General features: G+C 50.7%; 1 protein-coding gene across 50 annotated transcripts in view; it reads right to left on the bottom strand.

Annotated features, from left to right (window-relative positions):
- Pcbp3 (poly(rC) binding protein 3) overlaps nucleotides 1–23,234 on the bottom strand; it is a 263,941-nt gene that overhangs the window by 5,921 nt on the left and 234,786 nt on the right. For 8 of the 50 annotated variants that reach the window (XR_015644623.1, XR_015644622.1, XR_015644621.1 and 5 more), the window contains 6 exons: nucleotides 20,799–20,930; nucleotides 19,463–19,591; nucleotides 16,242–16,316; nucleotides 13,114–13,155; nucleotides 1,954–2,029; nucleotides 1,247–1,306 (listed from right to left, as the gene is read on the bottom strand). Coding sequence is in view for 25 of the 50 variants with exons in the window: in XM_087597171.1 (XP_087453297.1) it covers nucleotides 1,247–1,306; nucleotides 1,954–2,029; nucleotides 13,114–13,155; nucleotides 16,242–16,316; nucleotides 19,463–19,591; nucleotides 20,799–20,930 (514 nt within the window). In the remaining 25 variants the exon portion in view is untranslated. 50 annotated transcript variants of the gene reach the window in all.

The following is a 23,234-nucleotide window of genomic DNA, read 5'->3' as shown; positions in this document are numbered from 1 at the left end:
CCAGACAGACACGAAACCCAGGACAATCCTCACGAAACCTTAGGACAATCTCGGTGTATCCCTACTTCTCACTGTGCCCCTCAATGTCCCAGCTCCCCTTCTAGCCTTACTCCTCCTCACTGGCTCCTTGGGTGGGCCACCTCCTCGAAATCTTGTCTCACATGGTTATTGGCTCTGCCAGAGGGTGACCCCAAGGGCCGGTGTCCAGCAGTCAGGCCCAGGTGAAAGTGTTGAATGAACCCATTTATCCCAACTCTGTTTACAGATTGAAATCTGGAGTTTTCCAGCCCTTCTCTCCTTTTAGTAACAGTTTTTAATACAATTATATGGCTATTTAGGAAATCTATACACGTTACAGACACAGGGACATGTAAAATGTCACTTGAAAGTGCAGCAGGGGACATCTGTCAGGTGAAACATTTGGCTGAGTGAAGAATAAGAATCCTTTTTCTGGGACACCAAAGTTAAGTGGGTAGTTAAGGGCATGTCCCTGAAGGCCCACACAGGACAGGCTTCAAGACAGCTGCATTTCACCATGCGGCTAACTGTTGTCTCAGCACACACCTCACGTGCTGTGCTCTAGGTCTCCGGGGCCATGATCAAGTGGTCACACAAAAGCATGGTGTGACACCATTTCTGAGACTGCACCGTTGGCCATGTGTACCCATAGTGGCCCACAGGTATGAAGTGTATGGTATTTCCTTCAGCAGCCCCAGTCTAATACTTTTTCCAAGGCTGTTCCCTCAGTGGCCGCATCACAGACTACACACACGTCACCCTGCTGTGTCCTGGGAACAGGCATTTAAATGAAAACCAGAAGAAGGTGCAGACACACCCAGCCCAGAGCGTCTACTAAGAGCTGGTGCCTATCTCCTGGGAAACCCATCTTTAAAAAGCACCTAGCATCCTGCGGTCCTCACAGTCGTGTTCTCACTATGCACCCTCACACACTGTACACTGGGGGGGGATTAGTGACAACTCGAGGTAGGCCCTCCTCATGTAGGGGCACAATGCTTAGGCCACCCAACTGTTCACAGGTGGCTGTACTTGCTCAGACCCACCATTCACTAATACTAGAATACCTGGCTCCTGGGGGGCCCCCATGGCTCAGCCCACAGCTTGTGCCCCTGGAAACTGTCTCTATTGTCAGCCAGGCTGGGAGCAAGACTGCTGTCATAGCTGTGGGTACCCTCGTCCTCTGGGCAAGTCCCCTGACCTGCTCCCCCAGTACTGTGGTCTGCTTTACCTGACGACTGGCCCATCAGATTTTGAGCTTCTTCGGAGGAGTGTAAAGGCAGCTTTTCTCCTGGAGAGCAAAGAAGAGAGAGGTTTAATGTTTTGCCCTCAAGGAGAGAAGCAAGGTCCCTTCAACTAGGAAAGCTCAAAATATGATTGGTGCATGCACAGCCGACATGCTCAGCCAGTGTTTCTTTCACCGGCCGTAGGGGTGGCCCTGCTTCATTGAGTGAGGGACATCTGATGCAGATGCCCGGCCAGGCTGTAGCCAGCCCCTCTGACTGCTTCACCACTGGCCCAAGTGCAGGCTAGCTCTGTCAGTGCTATCCCTGAGTGCAGGCTAGCTCTGTCAGGCCTGGGGGTCATTTCTGTGGTCAGAATGCTTGATGCAGGAAAAGGTGTGCTCCAAGCCTGGCCGGGAAAAGCCACCTCGGGGTGGACTGTGGGTGACACAGAGCGCTGCTCTGCACATAAGACCCTCAGAAGGCACAAAAGAACACAGAAGCCGAGGGGCAGTAAAGTAGCCCACCACGGGAGGCAGACGGACCTGCCCTGTCAGCCTCAGCGGTGTGCAGCCCACTGCGCTGACACTGCAAGATTCAGCATCCAGAGCTCGGGCAGCACCTGTGCTACTCACTGCACCGCAGGGAGCTCAGAGAGAGAAAGCGAGTCCCCAGGTGAGAAGAGAAGGTCAGAAAAGGGCAGCTGGGTACGTACCGGGGAAAGCGGGGTTGGTCTGTCCGAGGGGAGGAAAGGGGGTTTGCTGCATGGCCAACTGGTGGAGCTTGGTCAACTGCTGGGGGTAGGAGGGACACGAGAGCTAAGAAGGTTATTGTCATTGAGTACAAGTCACACCAAGTTAAAAATGGCAGTCACAGAACTTTGCACAGAGAGGTTCAGAGGGGCCATGCGGACACATGGCAGACAGTGCAGCAGGACGCAAGGACTTGGCCTGGGTAGAACCAATAGGCCTGGCTGCCAGCAGGCAAGAGCCTGAAGGAGTTGTGCCTTTTCCTTACCAGGCTAGTGAGGAGGGGAGGTGCGGCGGCCCTGGGGGGGAGAGAAGGGGACGGCTCTGAGGAGGGTCTGAGGGACAGAGCAGGACCAACCAGCCTCCTGAGAGACTAGCAGATTCAACCTAGCAGACCACCAAACTTTGCTCTGGTTCTAGCTTCACTCCTGGCTTCGCTCACCTCCTGGCCTGCAGGCCTCAGCTTAAAACAAGGCGGGGGTGGGGTGGGGTGGGGTGGGGAGTAGGATAGGGCGGTTGCGGCTGATAGAACTAGAGCCTGTCCTGCAAGCACCTTCTTGTCTTATATAGGGTGACAGGGCTGAAGTAAGATGTAGAGGACCCCGAGGAAGCTTCCAGAGGCAGGATTGCTGCTGCCTGCTGTCCCACAGGCTCCCTCAGCTCCCACCAGCCACTGAGTTTGTCAAGGCAGAGCCTGAATATGTGATCCCTTTGTTCGTTTTCTCTGAGCCTCACTTTTAACGGAAAGAACTCAGAGGATAAGAGACTAGGTCTAGCCACACTTTTTGAGCAACAGAGCAGGGTGGGGAGACACTCTGAACCACACTATCCTCTTGAGGCACCGGTACAGAGGTATGAGGCCATCACGCAACAGGGGCCCAACAGACTGCACACCGGGTCCTGGCGAAGCTGCTGGTCATCAAGCCCATGCTCTGGAGTCTGGTCTAGATTCCTGCTGTCTTCATGATTAGGGGACATAGCTGGCAGGGCTGGGAGTGATCGAGACATTGTATCAGAGGGCACTATGGGTAGGGAGTGGGTGCTCTGAATGTAGAGTTGTGGCCTTTGTTGCTGGTGCGTGCACTGCAAACAGAATGAGGGTCCTGTGTTGATGTCCCCAGGCTCAGGCAGTTTGTCTAGATGCCTTTTAGCAGAGCTTCCCGACACTTAGCATCCTAGGTGCGACGTCCCCTCAAAGCTTAGACTAAAGCCCTTTGAAGATTGGGGATTGGCCTGATGGCCTTGGACCCAGGGGAGCTGATGATGGCCTATAGCATGGATGGCTTCTGGGGTACTTGCTGGTTGGTCAGCTCTCTCCTGCTCCTGTAAGCTGGGTGCCATCTCTGAGACTGAGACAACGCATAGACCCAAGGCTTTAGTGTATTAGCAGATGCAAAAAGCCAGCTCCTTAGCCCGACACTAGGCTAGAGCCTTCCCCATGTCTGACTCCCTCCCTAGGAAGGCACGTCCTAACTGCAACTCCAGTCGTCTTAGAGGTGCTTGGCTTCTTGGACTACACAGGGGAGACCTGGCCGCATTCTGAACATTCAGAGTAGGTCAAATTAAGGAATGTATGACTTGGGGTCAGACTCAGCTCAAAAGTCCCTTGAAGAGGTGGTATGTGGCAGGCCATAGCAGGAACTGATACAGGGCCTATAAACTCTGCTGTGTTGCACAGTATCTGGCTGGACAAAGGTTGGTTTCCGTATGGCCTGCGTCTGTGTCTGTTCTGACTCTGTATCAATGGGCATGCTAAGCCACCAGAGCGGACATGCTCGGCAAAGGCAGAAAGAAGAGCACGTCCAGAAGATGCTGTCATGTCTGAGGATGTAACAAGCTGTCTTCATCTACCTGAGTCCCCAGAGACTATGTATGGAACAATGGTTGGCTGGAGGTGGCAGGAGAATAGGATATGGGACAGGGTATATGGGCTAAGTGCCAAGAGAATGAGTCTGAAGGATTTAATGTGGGCCAGATATGTGGGGTCTCAAGGCCTCAGCGAGTCCCTCTGTGAATGACAGCAGCCTGTGGGGTGCTGCCTGTACACCAGCTAGGTGAAGGGCTTTCAAGCAGCCCTTATGCTCTGGGTTTTGTCTCTTGCTGTTCTCACAGGGGATACTCATCCCCAGGCTGGGCTTCAGAATCTACTCACTAGCAGGGGCATAGGCAAACCATGGAATCTATAACATTGCCTCACATTGGCTCCACTGATACCCAGACGCTGACCTTCAGAAGCCCAGTAGTTCTAGAACTCTAACCTCTCCCCTACTGCAATAGATTTTCTTCTATTAAAAAGAAATGGCCACACTAGCAAAGAAATGCAGTGGCATCCTAGGAGCAGGGCTAGCCAGTGGCTGGGCATATGGTGAGGTAGTACCCAGGAGAGATGGAGCTCAGTCATTACGTATGGCTCTGTTCTCATTGGGCCACTTTACCTCTGTGGGACTCAGTCTCCCCAACTGTTAAAGGATGAGATGCTGAGAGGTCTTCTGCTTTTGCTTTAGAGAGTTCTGCCATGTAAAGACTAGTTTTGGGGAGCAAGCCAGTGAATGGCAGAGCTGGAGAGGTAAGGCTGCCCAAACCTGTAGGAGCCCAGAAGATCACTACTGAGTCCCAGATGCCAGACACTGAGCTACAGGATTTTTTCACTGCTGATTTGGGGTTTGCTTTGATCTGTTTTTCTAGCCAAGTTCTTTCCTTTTGGATTAAGAAGTAATGTAACTTTTTAAAAAATATGAGCCCACAGACAATTTTGACTTAAAAAAAACTTGAATTTTTAAATTATTGAAAAATGTAAAGATTGTGAGACTTGAAAGTTATACTATATTCTATATCATGATATTAACATGAAATCTTAGAAACAAGAAAGGAAAGGTTATGGCTTAACAGTGCTATTTTTGTGTATCAAGTTGACAAGGAGTAGTTAGTGCTAATTAGATTAACTTGACATAACTTGAACTCACCTGGGAAGGGGGAATCTCAGCTGAGGCACTGTCCAGGTTAGACTGGCCAATGGCCACATCTGTAAGAGACTGTTCTGAGGACTGATGCAGGAGGGCTTATGGGGCAGCACCACCTCTAAGCGATGAGATTGGGCCATAGGAGAAAGCTACCTGGACATGAGCCAGAAAGCAGCACTCTTCCATGAGTCTACTTCAGTCCCTGCCCTGATTTCCCTCAAAGGCGGGTTATGAATTGGAAATGTAAGCAAATAAATGCTTTCCTCCAAAGTAGTGAGGAGAAGGATATGGAGGAAGTAGCAAGAGACAAGTTTTCACACTGTACCAACTCCTGTGACTCTTTCCACTTGAGCGTGCTTGAGAATGCAATACACAGACAAGTGCTCTTACATTTGCAGCTGAGTGAATCATGAGGAGAAGCCAGCAGTGAGCCCATCACGCAGAAGCAGATGCACCCGCTATTCTGAACATCACTGCATCTGGGGGAAACAGTTGTAGGGTCTTTTGCCCAATTTTCAGTTGCTGCTGACTGCAGACTTTTCTAACGATCCTCTTGAGAGAAGTTGTATTGACGCTCTGAACTCTGGTCTGTGCTTGTATTTTCCTTCCCTGACCAGAGGACAGACAGGGCCTTTCCTATGTAGTTTTCTTTCCAAACCTGCCTGCTACCTGTTTTCTCTTGTGGAGTTCTTGGTACACGAGGACGTTTGTTGTCACGAAGAACCACCTTTGAATATCTCACTGTTGGGCACGGTTTATAGATGGCCCCTTCTCTTTCGGGAGTATAGTGAATGCTGGTCACGATAGGCTTCGTTACCCTTTGAACTGTCTAGAGAGCAACAGTCTAGTCAGAGCCTCAGTTTCTCCTTAGACCCAGATTGCACTGTGTTCATTATTATAACCCTAGAATAAATCTTAGTCTTTCCAAGGGCAAATCCTTTGTCATTCTCCTTGATGATACCTTGTAGATTTTAGGCCCATGCTCATTCATATAACATTTAAAACAACACAATGTCTCCCAAAGGCCCCTGGGGGTCTGGATTCTCACTGCACTTGAACACCAGTGTGGAAAGACCTGGCACTTTGCAATGCTCAGTGTTTCTATCCATGAATGATGTTGCTTCACTCGATGTCATCTTCTGGTTGGAACTTTCAAAAAAGCCAGGGGTTTTGGTTTGCTTTGGCTTGGTTATTGAGACAGAGTCTGTCTGTATAGCCCCGGCTGTCCTAGAACTCCCACTGTAGACCAGACTGGCCTCAAACTCGGGGATCTGCCTGTGTCTGCCTCCAGAGTACTGGGCAACAAAGACAGGTTTGTTTTGTTTTCTTTGTTTTCGACATGTCTCACTTTGCAGCCACGGCTGGCCTGGAACTGTGTGGGTTTTTCAAGCTGCCCCTCCTCACTAATTTCACACACAGTCCTCTGCAAGAGGAGTACGGCCTGTCATTCCAGATTCTGAAGTCTGCTTGACAGTTGGGTTGCAAACGTCCCCAGGGAGTCTGCAGTTGTGCCAGGCATAGTTTCTGGCATGGCAATCCTATCAGGCCCCCACATGTGACCTGTCACTTACTGCCAGGGAAATATGCTGAGACTCCGGAGGTGTTTGCCAAACTCTCCCGGTTCCTCTGCTTGCTATTTCCCTCGCATCTTACGCTCTGCTCTTCAGTCGGGGCTTCTCATGTTTCAGGCGTGTCTCTTGAAAGAAAATAAACGCAACTCTCCCAGTTTTAAAGTCTGCTTATCCGGTTAGCTTTAGGGAAAAGAATTTTTTTTTGTAAACTGGACATTTTAGCTCTTTTATTTTCTGCTATTTTATTTGTTACTTTTTAATTGTCCTGCTTTTCTAGGAATCCTTTTTCTCACATTTCAATTTTTCAAGTACTTTTCTCTCATCCTTTTTTTTTCCTCTACCACCAGTGTTATGTAACACACTCCTTTTCTGTTAGCAGTCACTTTAAATTTTTAACTCAACATGGGCATTTAGGTTTTAAATCCCCTAGCTTTACCCTCTAGTGGACGGTACAGTGACCCTCCTAAGTTTAATTCCTCTTCAATCTTATACATATAATCTTATGCTTTTCCCCTTGAACCCCTGGTGCTGGGGATTGAATGTGGGCCTTATATGTGCTAAGCAAGTACCCATAATACTATGCTATGTCCTGAGCATATGTGCCATATGTTTCTATAAGTTAGTTCTGTTATGCTAATCCTACCAATTATAAAGCAGTAATAATACTAACTGTGGAGTTATGTGTTAGGAATTGGTTCTAACACTTTGTCTTAATTCCACTCTCAAAAGTTGCGCTTCCAGACCTGAGGATCCTTGCTCCCAGCTGGTTTTGATTGGTAATAAAGAACTGATATACAGCCAATGTCTGGGCAGGGAGACAGAGGTGGGACTTGTAGATTATGAGGGCAAGGGACTGAGGCGGGGGAGGGGAGGGAGAGAGAGAGAGAGAGAGAGAGAGAAGAAGAAGGAGGAGGAAGAAGAGGAGGAGGAGGAAGAGGAAGAGGAGGAGGAGGAGGAGGAGGAGGAGGAGGAGGAAGAGGAGGAGAGGAGAGGAGGAGGAAGAGGAGGAAGAAGAGGAGGAGGAAGGAATCCATGACAAGGGAGCAAGAACATAAAGGCCCATCGACATGTAAGACTCCAGGAAAGTGGCCCCAGGGGCCATTCCCCCGATTGGGTCTGGGATAGCAGAGATGAAATATGGACTTATCAAATATTAATTCAAGAACACCAGAGGGGAGTGTGTGCTAGCTGCTGAGAGGGTTAGAAGTGCCCAGCCACTGAACTAGTCAAGGCATATCAATATCAAAATTAGCTGGTGTGTGTGTGTGTGTGTGTGCGCGCGCGCATGTGCGCGCCTCCCATTCATGAATCCAGAGCTCTTGAGTGGGTGCAGTGCTCGAGCGACCGACCCATCTGGAGCCAAAGCAGATTAACTCATTCGCGGCTGCATTTGTGTTTCTCACGTGCCTTCCTTTTCTTTGTGTGCCTTCCAGCCTTCCTGCCTTCCTCCTGAGATAATATCCTTTTCCTGAATGCCATGTAGGAGGCTGTTTGCTCTGGTCCTGTTGGGTCTAGCTGCTTTTCTACAGATGGCTACACTGAGGTGCTTCTTTTGAAGCTCCCCCCGAGTCAGACTTGTAGGACACTCATCTCCTCATCTCTGATTTGAGGTTCTGGTCAGAAGTCACCTGCATGTCCCCCTGCTGATCCTGTCATGATCTCATGCTCTGTGGGCTGACTTCACCTTCAATGTCACTGCATAGTTTTATTTTCATATGTCTCCAGTGCAGTTATTTTTGTTTATCCTCTTGTCGGGATAGCTAGCTGTGATGACTCATTTCTCTTAATAATTCCAGAGACTTCCCAGGGCACCCCTCTTGGCACCCCTCTCCATCCTGGTGTCTTCTGGGCTGTAATGGCTGCACACGATCAGATCTGCTCTCCTTAATGGTACTTTGTAGGCTTTTTAATGGAAATAAGTCTTGCCAGGGGCTTCTGAGGGTGAGGGTGTGCTTCAAACTCAGAGCGTGCCTCAGCCACTGGCTGGCTCAGCCATGAAGGGTCCACAAAGGAAATGAGGGAGAGGAAGGAAAGACTGGGCTTCAGCTATGTGGGCCCTTGGTTTTATGAGGCACATTGGAGTTGTACTGACCACTAGCAGGAAAAACCAAAAAAAGGCCCATCCAGTACCTGGTCCTGGGGTGAGAACAGTCAGAAGGTGTGGAGACAGCTAATGGCCACGGAATGCTGTTAGCTCTTTCCTTTCTCACTGTCAGGGGGAAGCGTCTCCTCACCAGTTCCCACAGGGCTCCAGAGGCAGATACTGAACAGGTAGGAGGAGAGACACCCTAGGAAGCCAGCTGTGCAACACTCCGCAGTGCCTGGCCTCACCAGTCCCTGTTCACAATAGCCTTGTAGCTCAGAGGGTCTAGTACCTCAGACGCCAGGATGGAGGGCACTGCCAATGCAGCCTCCAAGCTACGCACCTTCTTTTAAGATGTGCTAACTAAAGAGCAAGCATCTTACCAGGTCCAGAAGTCACATCCCCAGGATGGCTGCTGCAGACACATTGGAATGCCAGTTCTCCCACTGACTCTCAGGGATCACTGTCAGGGGGACCTCTAAGAGTATCCTCCTCTGGGATGTGAGTGATGACCCTGAGGTCCACGACACAGGCTAGTGCAAGGTGCAGGTTAGGACACAGGCAGAGTGAGATCACAGGGCCCGGTGAGAGGGGAGAATCAGGCTGAGAGAACAGAGACATAGTCTCTGTCAATATCATCAAGCTGCCGTCTCACGTTTTCTTGCTTTCAGTTGTTCATTAAACAATGGGGATGCTAAATAAGAGAGTGACTTGGATGCAGAAGATGAGGCAAGAGATTGATACCTGAAGGTGGCTTTGAAGCTCACCACAGACAGTCCTGACCTAGAATGCTCTTGGGCAGCAGTACAAACTGTACTGGAATGCTGACCCTTTTATGGACCAGTAAGAGACGATCCAGTCTCCTCTGCTGGGTAGCCACAGTGTTTCAGTCCTTGAGGCAAGCTGCTGACATCCGGTGTAGCAGTGCCCACCGGGAATCCTCAGAGTGTTAGGGGCAGTCACACATTTTTCAACTTAGGATTCATTCAACTTATTATGCTCATCACAACCTGCTCTGTGTAACCTGAGACCATCTGTGATTTCCTCTAGAGGAAGCTAATTGCTTCTTGGTTCGATTTCACTAGTGCAAGGAAAATGACAGGGATAGAGGGTGTGAGGGGACCTGGCGGTCCACCCCACTGCTCAGCAGTACATCCAGGCTCCATGTGCCTTCTACATCACTCCCGTGTCCCAGGACACAGTGCTGTTTTGCTTTCTTATTTACTTCTGACACCAAGCCTGACTGATGCTTACGGGATACAAAAGTGCTGAGGCACTTTCTGAGGACGGGGCAGAGAACTGGATGCAAAGGGTCTCTGAGGGACACTTTCCAGAGCTACTGACTGGCCATTCCAGAGAAGTGGACGTGAGGGTGTACAGACACCTACGGTCCCTGAGTGGCCATCTGAGAGAACTGGATGGAAAGGTGCATGGGTACTTTGCAAAGCTTCTGAGTGCAGAGAATGTACTAGACTGTGTGAGGCATGGCCCCTCAGTTTCTGCAGTTCTGGAGTGTGTCTTGGAGCCTTGAGTACTCAGAAAGCTCTAGAATCCCCAGGAAATCTGTTGTATGGGCCAGCAGACGGATGATTTCTAAACAAGAGTCAATTTAAAGCATTGCTTAAAACAGGGCCCGGAAAAGGTGTGTGTTCTCATCCAGATAGGGAATATTCAGACCTTAGGGATGACTCTCCTGATAGTCCCATGTCTGACTCGGGGGCCTGCATATTCAGGTAATTAAGTAGCTGAATGATGACTGCCACTGCCCTGAGAGAAACTTCATATTCCATTAATATTTTCTAATAGCTATATTTGCATTCTGAGAAATTTAAGCTTTAAAAAAATCTCCTAGGCTCAGATAAAAGTCATCCTGGCCCTCATTATGCCTGTCACCGAAAAGTCATTTTATTCTTCTTTGATGTGGAGTATCTGAAGTCTTCAATTTTGTATGTGAAAGAAAGGCACTTTCAGAAGTTCCATGTTTTGCTCACAAATCACATAATCTTGCTACAGAAAACAGAATGGCTGTCACAGGAAAAGCCATCTCACAACAAAGGTCCTAGTTCATTCTTGCCCTTCCAGAAAGAGGCTGCTGCTCCCAGGCATAGAGGCTGGATGTTTACAACTAAGGGCCCCACTCGTTTCCCAAAATGGCGCCTGAAACGCTAAGTCCTCACACGGTGGAAGAGATAGGAAGAAGGAGGTCAGTTCCCCAGATGCTTTACAAGCGCGTTAATCCACTCATGAGAAAGAACCTCAAAGATTCCACTAGTTCTCGGAGACCTTGCCTCCTAATACTAACCCCTTTGTGACTGGGTTTGCATTTATGAATGTCAAAAGGATATACACATGCAAAAACCACAGCAGACGTAAACCACACAGGACAGGAGGCAACGACAACAGTTGCTTGCTAGTTTAAATTAAGCTGAGATCCTCTATAAACTGCCCACTAGGCTATCTAGAGAACTATATGAGAAAGTACCACACTGACACAGAAATCGGCCAGAAGAACCAACCGTTCTCTCTCTCTCATGCGTGCCTTACCAGTCTGCAAATCAGAAGGACTTGAAGAAATAGGCTTCGTCAACTCTAGTGTGTACACTGTCCAAGGGACACTGACAGCTACAGAAGACCCACAAGATACCCCTCCACTTAGTCCTTGAACACCTGGCTTTGGGGGCTTACTGGTAAGCTTTAATCTAGTTCCCCATAGCCTTCTACCAGGGTTATCAGATACTGCACTGTGAATTCCATAGCATCCCTGAATCCCAACCGTCTGGCTTCCAAGGCTGCATCAGCACGTGTGTATTCCTACATGAGTGGACATGCCTGCCCCAGCATCACAAGACTGGGCCATCCTGGGAGTTGTTTCCTGGCCCCTCCCCTCCCCTCCAATCACCTACCCTCCATGCTGCCCTTGCCTGTCAGATGTACACAGGCTCTGCCTTCCCTTAGCCATGACAGCTGAGGACAGGATGGGAGAGCCGCTGGGGTACACTCTAGTCAGGGTGGCCCACAGCCTCAGCGTCTGAGTAGCCAAGGGCAGATGTGTCTGCTGTGATGATCAGAGGGTGAGACGCTATGAATTCAGGCATAGTGGTCCCAGCTAATCTATAGCCAGGAACCATCAAACGTGGCCCTGCCGGTGTGGCCATACCTGGGCAGGGATCTTCCCACCTGTGTGTCTCTATTGTTTGTGCTATTTTATCAAGAGGGGGGAAAAAAGAGCGACATGTATTCTTCACTACCAGAATTTCCATGCAATGGCAGCGAATGCATATTTTGGATACTTAGGTTAGTTAATTCTTACGCCCCCCTGGGCCCTGCCTGCAAATCTTACCCTACTACACATCTGTTTCCTATCCCACTCACAAGCCAAGGTCTGCAGAAGAACGACAGCACAACTGCTTTCCCCTGACACTGCCAGCACATCTCAGTGCACTGAGCAGTGCACACAGGGGACTGTCTGAGGGGGAGCTGCCGAACACGGGAAGAGAAATACCGTAATGCAGTAGATTATCTGACCAGCATGCTTGAGGTCTCGAGTTCAACTCCCAACATTATGAGGCAGGAGCCCTTTCCCCTCATGCTTCTTTCTCCCCTCACTCATGTCCTCCCCAGCGTCTCCTAGAACCTCTAAATCCCCTAAAGAACGAGCTGTGCTCATGGCTGCTGCCCACAATCTCTTGGCCCCTACAGGCTCAGCGTCACCATGACTCCGAGTGTCTCCTCCTCTTCCTTTGGTACTCAGCTCTCTCTCCACTGGAGGTGAGTCAAGAGGCGGATTAAAACTTTGCCCCTGATCTCCACATGCTCCCTCAGGAGGTTTTAATTCTCCAATACAGGTCATATATTCATACCATCAAGCCACCGGGAGATGTCTGAGCAGACCTAGGCCAAAGAACAGGTGATAGGTCCAGCTAGGCAGGCTTAGGGCTGAGCCCAGGAGTCCACTTCCACAATCAGCATCTTTCTAACTACGAGAGTTGGAAGCCTCCCCATCCCCCACCCCCACCCCCCGCCACTTTTGGCTTTCCCAGTTGGCCTTTGTACATGGGTAGAATCCATGCTTTGGTTTCCGCTCTTCAAGTTTGGCTTCCCTAGGTACATTTAGTGCCCTTCTTAGGACACCTTAAGGGAATAGTTCTAATAATGGCCTCTGACTTAGGTACACAGTATCTTGCCCATGCTGGCCAGAGGCAGCGAGCCACAGTCTGTCAGGCCAGTGTACTGTAGGGGTGGCTATGGATAAAAGGCTAGGCCTGTGTGGGGGAGGGAAGCCCTGGACGGCAGCAGTTTGACATCAGGCCAAGTCCTCAACACAAGCAAGAATTAGTGCTAAGAGGTTAAAACGTTATCCAAGGTCAGATGGATACAACAGACATAGGAGACATGGAGAAAACAGATTAATATTATTGTGTAATATTAATATTAGTAGCAATTAACAGCAGCGTGCAGGAAGGTACACAATAATGAAGAGAGGGAGAGAGGAGGGGCAGAGTGAAAACTCACATCTGGGTGGGGGATGGCGTACTGTCCCTGGATTGTGTAGGCCTGGAGCAGAGAGAAGAGAGAGAGAGAGACAGTCAGCTTGGGATATGGTAGGACCTCAACTTGTCAGCCACTAGTGACTCAGCCTAGTATGCTCTAGCATGCTAAGAACCGTCTAGGGACAGTGTTCTCCATCAGTGCCTGTCTCTACCCACCCTGGCCCTGTTTGGGGAAGGGGGTGGGGCTCTTAATTACAACTGGTGAGTCCTGAGAAACTGCCCTTGCCCTGAGCTGTGGCCAACTGCTGTTTCTAACCCTGATCTCCTCCAACGTTCTTAAAATCGGAAACCTACCGATGACCCATTTAAACCCCCTAGTAAGAGGGCCACTGGTTATGATTTAGCCCCCAAGACATTCAAATGAAAACAGAAGTTTTACAAGTGACCAGTACAAGTTTCTGCCAAAGCTGTAAGAACAAATGGGTATAAATTGGTCACAGGACTAACCTTGTTTGTCTTACCAAGTCTTACATGGACTCTCTCAGGGGGTGGTAGGAGGAGGCGTAGGGGGCTCCTCTCTGAAAGTCAGTGTGGTAATCCCAAGGCTCCTTTAGTTTCATTTCCCTTGCTTCTGTGACTGTGCCAACCACACCAACTGTGTATCCTGCAGGCTTCCCCTACCCAGCCCCACTCTGAAACCCCAGGGACAGAGCCCTCAACCGTCCCTTCAGCTACAATGCCCTTTGGCAACTCAGACAATAGACAAACAACACAGTCAAGGGAGAGCGAGACGACAGACGAACTGTGTGGCTTCAGGGCAGCGTCATAGCGTGATGGTGGAGTCACAGCAGTAAGGACAGGCTCCCCCCACCTATGACCCACCGAGGTCTCTGGACATCTAAGTGTCCCCTCGGGGATCGATCATGTGTCCCTGCTGTGGACCCAGAGCCCCCCACATTTCCTTCCAATGCACTAGGAGTTTTTATCATAACCAAATGCAGGAGCTCAAAGTCAGGTGACAAGGGCCTAACAGGGGCCTGGCTATAGGCCAGCAAGCCTGTCCTGGAATGACTTGGCTGTGCTAGCAGAAAAATACTTCTCTCAGATGTGGCAGTTCCATTGGGAAACTGCTGTCAGGAGTGATCTCCCAAGTCTTACCTCAGGGAGCATCACCCGAGGAAGGAACATGTTATCATTTCTGGCTGGACCCCTGGGAACTGTGAGGTCCACTGCTCCCTCCCAGCTATATGCAGAGCGCAGCCTGGGCTGCTGTCTAACATCTTTCACTCCTGTCCCTGGGCTGTCTACCTGGGGGAGCTGTCAGCTTGGCCAGGTAACAATGGCTGAGAGTTGGTTACTGAAGATTCTAGGCCTCTTCATCCATCGACGCCTCCTACAGTGTCAGACACCCAGGCCGCCTCTGCTGGGCTCTATCCCATGTCTTGGACACATAGGGGTGGGATCCTGGAGGGGCCCTACCCAGAGCTGAGTTTGTATTCTGGCTTACCCACAAGCTTCCTTGCAGGATGACTCTCCTATGAGTCTGTCCCCTATGTATAAGCAAGGAAATCAAAGCCAGACCACACTGTTCCAAGGGAATGGTGATGGTCTCTTAAAGGACTAACACTCTCAGGGGATAAACATAATAGCAGAGTGATGGTCACCTCTGTGACTGGACCGTGTTATATAGATAGATGGGACCAGGGACCCTGGCCATAATCCTTTTCCATAGTGGCTGTGCCCTAGGCACTGGAGTTGTGACTCAGAGTCATAGAGTCCAGATTCATTTGCATAGAGGCTTTCTAAATAAAGTCCTATTGTGGAGTTTTATTTTATGGTGGATTTTATGCATGTGGGCTATTGTGGAACAGAGAAATACAGTTTACACTGGTTCCTGACCTGTCAGCTAGCCACGAATCTGGGTAGAACACTAGAGAGCTTTGACGGGCTTGCCGGTGTGGCTCTATCTCTGATATCATGGCCAAGAGTATAGCTCTGAGTCTCTCTCAGGCTGTGAGGCGGGCAAGACCTGCTGTACTGTGGGATGTGTCATGTGCTTGGTCTATATCAGTGCATAGGACTCTCTGCCAGCAATGGGGCGGACCTGAGCCAGGAGACCATGTTGTATGTATATGCACATGCACACATACATGCATGTGCTAGAGTAGGGAGGGAGATGGGGGTAACAGGTAGGACCCACACATGCTATACACTATACACACTACTGCTGTTCTCTGTATACTGTGAAGAAAGACTAGGGGAGGAGTTTTCAATGGCTTTCTTTTTCTTTTTGAATAATACAGTAAAAACCCCATGTCTATTCTGTCAGCTGGGTCACCTATGGGGAGTCTCTGACTTAACTCTCCCTTGAACAAAGACACACATCGCGGCCGACAGGACACAGAGCTCTTCTGGGCGGACCCCTGGCTGTCCGTGTTCATGTCATCTGTGTGGCTAGAGTCTCATGGACCTAAGGTGGGCAACTGCGTTTCAGTGAGCTTGTGAGGAGACCAGACAGGGGCCTTCTCCAGTCTCCCTACCTCCTGGCCAGGGCTGGTCACGGGCATAAGCTCTCCTTCATTCTGTCTTCCACCCCTCTTCTCCAGGAGACAGACGCTGGCCATTAAATCCTCAAGGATGGGCTTAGCAGGGATGGATCCCAGCCATAGTGGAACATGGGCTAGCCTGAGGCTATTCATCTCTTAAAGGGATGTGCCTGCTGCTCCCTGAGGATTATGGTAAGGTCTGAGATGTGCTTCAGGGAAAAATGGGACCCTGGTTCCCAGAGCTCTAGAGGATCCAAACGCAAGCCACAGTCGCCCAGAATGTTTCTGTCCACTAACTACCTAAGCTGCCCAGCCACATCCGCAGAGGAGGTCGGGCGGGTATGGTTAGGCAGTGCCTAGTTCTGCATGGGTCTGCAGGTCTCTCCTGTCTCACACAGGGATGCAGCTCTGTGAGCTACAGTCCTGCCTCCCACTCCTCCTCCCCCCACCGCCTGGGGTGAGCCAGAGAGCTCTGTGTCCATCGCAGGGTGGGAGACGTGCACGTGAGAAGGCGAGAAAACCTGAGTGCACTAACGGGCAGCGGCGGGTGCTGCAGTAAGAGGCTGAGGTTGGCAGTGGAGGCCGCGAGCGGGTCGGCTCTTACCTGACCACCTGCAAAAATGACAGGGGTGGAGGCGGGCTTTGGGCGGTAGGGAATGGTGGCACCTTTCGGTGGGGACTAGGAAAAGGGACAGGAGAGGGAGAGAGTGGTTAGAACAGCTTTGCGGTTGGCCTTGGGCTGCCTTCCCACACCCACCCATCTATGGGACCCCAACCCCTAGCCCTCCAGACTTGGCCAGCAAAGGCTCCATAGGCCACACAGTGATGGGAGGGGCCATCCTGGACCATCAAAAGGAGATGAGCCTGTCCTCAGGACACTGGGGCAGGCTAAATTCTACATCTTCACTGCCTTCTTCATTGGGGTAGCCATCTTTCTTCCAAGCTTGCACTGTTTGGTACTTATCGTCAACAGACTCTGTGGCCAGCCGAGCAGGAGCAGGCAGAAGCGGGGTTCTACAGCAGTGCCAAGGTAGGTGGGCCGCCTGCTTGCTAGTAGTTGGCTCCCTGGACTTTGCATGACCCTTTCCTCCTGGTATAGGAAAGATCCAATGGTAGATATGGTGGTCACCACTCAGAGCTGCAGCTGGCATCCTTTGATAAGAAACACGCAAGTTCCTGGGAAACGCCAATGTTGAGCACAGCTCACATTGGGAACTGATGTCTAGCAACCCAAGTTCTGCTCAGCCTATAGCAGCGGCTGCTAAAATGGCTTAGAATCATTCCGTTTCACCAGGGCAAACATAGGAAGCTTGTAGAGGCAGAATGGGATTCCACGAGGACAAACTCTGCTGTAATTTTCCTTGATTACTCTTGGGTCCAGAATGTAGGCTTCTCCTCTCAGATGAATGCTGTTCTCAGGTGCCCACAAGTCCCACCTTATCCTCTCTGGGTTGGTCAGAGGTGCTCAACCTGCCCCAGCTCCAGGCATATAAATTATCACTAGCTGACACTACCAAGGCAGAAGAGGCCAGAGCTCTTAGCTACATGACAGACTGATGGTTAATATTCTTGACAGGAAAACCTAGGAGACAAGCCTCTGGGCATGTCTGTGGTGACTGTCTAGGTTAGGTTAGCGTCTGAGCATGCGTGGGGAACACCATTCTATGGGCTGGAGTCCTGCACCAAGTACAGAGGGAAAGTGAACTGGGCATCATTATTCATTAACCTCAGCTTCCTGACTGCAGAGTCAGCATGCCCGGGTGCCCTCTGATCCTGACCCCACCCCACCCCACAGTATAAGCCAAAATAAACCTTCCCATACTCTGAACACTGTTTTATGAGGTTCTCTGTGACAGCAACAAGTGACCATAGCACAGGCTGTCTCTGACTACCAGAGCCCGCTGAGGGTGTGACCTTGGAGCATCTCTTACTCTGGAGCTGACAGTAATGGGTAAAGGACTGTGTTGGCCCGCGGGAATGCCCATATTCCCCCTCGCTGGGGCCTTGCCTCTAAGAGAGCCTCTGTGCAAAGCCTGCCTGCTGAGGCATCCCAGACAGACCCTAGGCCTGTGACACAGATCATGCTGGAGCTCTGGTGTGTCCAGTACCTACAGTGGCTACTTCATTGTTCTGGCCAAGTCCTCCAGATCCTAGGCCCCGCAACCTGTGCTCCAGGCTGCTTCCCTCCCAACACAGGATTCCCTGTGCTCACGCAGGAGGCCCAGTTTCATTTTTACCCACGTAGAAAAGTGACCTACATCAATGTTCCCGGGTAAGCAAGGCCTGAAGGCTGTTTCTCACGGGTGTGTGAGGCACCAGAGTTGTGGGGCAGGAGGTCTATAATGGCAACACTTGTTTCCTTTGCAGGCCTCGCCCAAGTATATCTGCTGGGAGCAGTACTTCTCGGGACTGTGGAGGTAGAAAGGGTACAGCCCTTAAGCAAGCTTGAAAGGCCTTTGATTGACAAGCAGGGCCTTGGAGCCATCTTTTGCCTTTTCCTTGTTGTCCTTCAGGTAGAAGGGGAACTCTTTTCATGGTGTCCTCTTTCTTCCTGGTGAGGGAGGCCACGCCCTGAAGCTTCTGCAAACTGCATCATGGGAACGAGTGCACCTGACTCTGTTAGGTCAGCCTACACAGCTGACATCCACATGTGCATGGCCATGGCTTCTGTCACACCATCTGGAGATGTGAGTTCTGATACATAGGCCCCAGGTGCTGGCTCCACACCATCAGCCCAGAAGCCTGCTTGGGGCTTCTCATAATGACACAGTCTGTCCTGACAAGAGGGCTGCTGGCCCCCTCATGTCCCCTGCAGGATCGTTACCACCACTCTTTGCCACTCCCAGGGTGTCACTGAGCAGACCATACGGTTCTCACTATTTGGGGGCAGAGGGCAGTACAAGGAGCTGTAGTCTCTAGTGATGACCCTTGGCCTCTGGGCTCCTGCGATTGGACCATCCCATCACCCTGACCAGTGGGGAAATCCACATAAGAATAACATCTTGAAAAACATCTTTAACTTTTAGGCGTTAGGAAGATAAAGCTATTCAAAGAGTTAGAAAAGAGCAACCGTGAAGTTTGACCGTAATGTCTCAGAGCGGATGACACAGCTTAGTGCTGTCAGTGCCATGGAGATGTGGTAGTGTGGGAGGGCAGAGCTCAGCGGTCTCCAAATGGCGAAAGGTCTTGCTCGGGAATGGTCACAAGTATAGAAGCTGTTGTGAACTCTCTCCATCCTTGACCAGAACTTTAGGAGGCTGCTCCTGTCCACTGACTCCTCCTTTCCTCTGTTACCCCTCTGCTCCCACATCTCTCTCTCTCCACATTGTATTTCCCTGGCTCTGTCCTGAGCCCTACCCAGTACTACCTGGGGTAGTGGTTCCCTTGAAGTCTGTAGACCTATAGGCCTGTTGTGCTGGATGGCCAGACAGGCAGGAGACATCCTCTTATCCTTCCCACATCTGCCTCAGGTCAGAGCAGTTACCACTTCCAAAGCTGAAACCTCATGATGTGCCTACCCACACTCCCACTCCCCTCTCCCACCATGCTGCCCCACCCATATCCAGACAAGACGACGGCCACAGGCTAGCATCAGGAGACACATCCAAGGGTGTCCCTTCAGCCTGCCTGGCTCCTGCTAGAGGCCAGGAAGCCCAAGCCTGGGGTTTGCTTGTCTTTGACGTCTGATCCCCACACCCCCCAAGTGACTACCCACTTTCTTAGGAGCCTTAGTGACAAAGCTAGCATGTCACTAAAGTGCACCCGGCCCTGAGCGAGGCGGGTAGGTGACGGCGGGCTCGTTGGCCCACTGTGTTCATACTGTACCTCCAGCATGACCACACAGATCTGTTTCACACACTGGATGATGGCGTCCGGGGTCCCTGAGATAGTCACCGCCCGCTCCGTGGAGTTGGGCAGCATGTCACCTGCCACCTGGACCTGAGCACCTGTGGACTGCAGAGAAGGGCTGTCGGAGGGCTGCAGACTGCAGACGGCGACTTGAAAAGAGGAGCGGTACCTCCAACGCATGGGGACACACTCAGGGTGGTCTGCACCGTGAAAACCCTTCACTAGAAACAGGGCCTTAACTGGTCACAGTGCCCTCCCTTCCTCATCTGACTAGACGTCGCTACCCTTAATCCTCCCTCTGCATATCCCGAGGAAACTGTGACGTTCTGGAATGAATGGCATGGTCCCTGCTCAGCTCACGTACTGAAGAGGAGGCCCTGATTCTGTAGAGCTGTGGTTCTCGACCTTCCTAATGGTGCGACCCTTTAATACAGTTCCTCATGTTGGGCTGACCCTCAATTATAAAATCATTTCAGTTGTTACTTCAGAACTGTGATTTTGCTACTGTTATGAGTCATAATGTAATGATCAGAGTTTCCCAATAATCTCAGGCGATCCCTAAGAAGGGCCTGTTTGACCCTCAAAGGGGTCGCAACCCATTAAGTTGAGAACCACTGCTGTAAGAGGAAAGTCTACAGGGAATTAGGATCAGTCTTTCCAATACCAAGCATTCTTCTTCTTCCATGGAAGTAGGTCACATGGAGGCCAGGAAGCCTGAGCCTGGGACCCCCCTGCTCTTTGAGGTCTGGCTACCACAAAGCTCAAGTGACCGCTTGAACCCTCCAGACATGTGAGCCACACAAGCTTTAGTGACAATGGTAGGGGCCACACAGAGTGAACCAAGCATTGGCCAAGGGTCAGGCTTCTTAGCATCTTCTAAGTCACAGAAGAGGACAGGAAGGGATCAAGAAGGGGTGACTGCTCTCTTGGTTAAGGGAAGGACTTAGCCTTCCTGGAAGTAACATATTTTCAATGTTAAACCCACATCAGGTTCAGACTCCATTAAAATCATCCCTGAAGGACAAAGTGGCATCTCTCAGGCCCAGAACACGCCCAGGCCCAGAGCCACTGAACTTGGGCACTAAAATCTGCCATCCAAGGACCTGTATCCCACCCCTGTTCTTGTGCAGGGCTATCCCTGGCACAGGCCACCGTGTGTCCATGTCAGTGTGGAAGTTTCCCACACCCCACTTCTTACTGGCAAATCGGATCATCCGTTACATTTGGACACCAGCTTGAGCCACCAGGGGCTGTGGCATCAGCTCGTGCACTTACAGGCTGTGTGGGAGACATGCGCTAGGACAGGCAGTACCTCCCGGATCTCCTTGATCTTGGAGCCACCTTTGCCGATCAGGGACCCACACTGGCTGGCAGGGACCACTAGTCGCAGTGTCACGGGGGGCTTGCTGGTGGCAGGGCTGTTGCTCATGGAATTAATGATGTCCTGGGGGGGAGAAAACAGGCGTGTTGGACTCCTACTAGTGAGCACAGTTGTGTGGCTTAGGAACACTGTGGGGACATGTGTGGGGACATGTGTGGGACATGTGTGGGACATGTGTGGGGACATGTGTGGGGAACACTGTGGGGACATGTGTGGGGAACACTGTGGGGACATGTGTGGGGACATGTGTGGGGACATGTGTGGGGACACGTGTGGGGACACGTGTGGGACATGTGTGGGGACATGTGTGGCATCTTTGCCTCGTACCTGCCTCACTGCACACTGGGGAGAACTCAAGGAGTCCTCTCCCACAGAGGGCAGGGATCAAAGTGGACCCAGCAATCACAGAACCTTCAGAGCCAGGCCAGACTTAGAAGGGACAGGGGACATGGGCCAGACGGCCACGTGCACCAACTATGCACACGGATCTGCAAGGCTGGGTGGTTGGAGAGTCATAGTGGATTCAGGGCAGGGTAGAGGTTAAGGAGATACAGGGTCATGTCTGGCATCATCATGAAAATCTATTAGGTATGAGGACAGACTGACAGATGTGTGAGGCAGACTTGCGTGGGCTCAGTGGGGAGCAGGGAGAAGAGCACTCTCAAGGGGCTTTGATAGCTGCTCAGATGAGAATCCAAGCCCCGTTTCCACGAAAACACAGAGGAGGTAGCCCAATTTTCGAGAAAGAAGCTGATAGCAATATAGACCCCCCCCCCACCCTAGAAAGCTACACCCGAGCCTGTGGAGTGCCAGGTTAAATGGCCAGAACTTGACTGCATGCCTTTCCCATGTCTAGCTTCATTTGTAATTCCCAACTATCCAGAAACAAATGAATCCCTACTTTTCCTGGGGGATCACCAGGGAGCCTTGCTTCTAGTGAACCACTGCTCCTGCCCAGACGCTTCTTCCGTTGCCCCAGGGAAAATGGCTAACGTGTTGCTCCATTTGAGCAGCCTGCTCACGGCTCTCCCATTTCCCCTTGCCCTGGACCCTACCCAGCGAGAGGACCCAGAGGCCTCTGTGCCTGCTGCCCACTCTGCATCTGAACCCCACTACTCGGTATTGAGCTCTCCTCTTCACCCCAGCCTGGTTGCCACCTAGGTGGACTTGGGGAAAGACCTTTCATCCCTATAGTGGCTTTCATGTGACTGCCATATGCTATGTTGCCATTGATTGGAGATGACTAGCTAGTATTCTGAAAACATTAAGGACAGATTACAAGAGACAGAATAGACATTTTCAGGCCACTTGTCACCTTTTTAGCAAAGCAAAGGTGGGAGAAATGAGAAGGCAAGCTTGGCTCAGGCCCTGGGAACCTTCCCCATGATGGTTTCCGGTCTCCTTGATGAAGGGTGTTTCAGAGACTGTGTGTGTTTTTGGAGATAATGAAGCATCTCTTTGCAGAAAGCCATAGCCCTTAAAGCTGCTAAAAATGGCTTGGTTTTATTTGGGGGGCACATCAACTTTTATACCAAATGTGGGAGCACATGCTTTCCAGGAGCCTGTGTCCATTACTAACACTGCCTTATTACCACAGTGTTCGGGGAAGCAGAAGGATGGGTAGCAATTAAAGTTACTAATGCTTTCAGGACTTGGGGTGTAGTTCAGCGAAGCACGTACTTAGAACTCAGAGAGGCTTTCAGTTTAATCCCTGGCATAAAACATAACGTTCTTGGGATACCTTGAAATCCTTTGGGCACAGGCAAACCAATACTATGACCACGCTCCCCACTACCTGCAGATACTTTTCCCCGTTGCGATGGGTCTGTTTGATGCTATGGTCTGTCCTGCTACAGGCAGCTGCCCTGTTTACCACCATAGGCTGAGGCTGCTTCCCAGGCACTGTTCCACCACCTTCCACCAGGAGGCGCTGTCTCCTTAGAAAAAGTGGTTCAGGAGTCTCAAGGACAGGACACCAACAGCATTAACACAAAATGCAGTGGAGAAACTCCGGGGAGCTGATGCTTAAACCTTGGCTTCATGTCTCACAGCACAAACATCAGTCTAGTATTCCATGTAGCAGAAAAGTCGTTCCACTAATCTCAGAGATCCTCTAGAATCAACAGCTGAGAGCTAATTTCAGACAACCGCAGGGAGCGAGTATGGAGGATGGATGGTCTCTTCCTGAGATATCATTCCAACCTCCTCATCTAATTTGTTGTTGTTATAGCTTCCATCTGGACCGTCCTCCACAGGTACGTGTGTTAAAGTCTACATGCGAACATCACTACAGCACAGCCTGATTGTGTTGCTTTTGGGAGATGGGATGGTTAATTTTGTCTGTCAACTTGACAGGATCTAGAATTA

The sequence above is a fragment of the Rattus norvegicus genome, chromosome 20, assembly GCF_021556685.1.
Source record: "Rattus norvegicus strain SHRSP/BbbUtx chromosome 20, alternate assembly SHRSP_T2T, whole genome shotgun sequence".
NCBI classification, from domain to species: domain Eukaryota; kingdom Metazoa; phylum Chordata; class Mammalia; order Rodentia; family Muridae; genus Rattus; species Rattus norvegicus.
The sequence above is the reverse complement of the archived record's forward strand: the minus strand, read 5'-3'. Positions and strand labels throughout refer to the sequence as shown.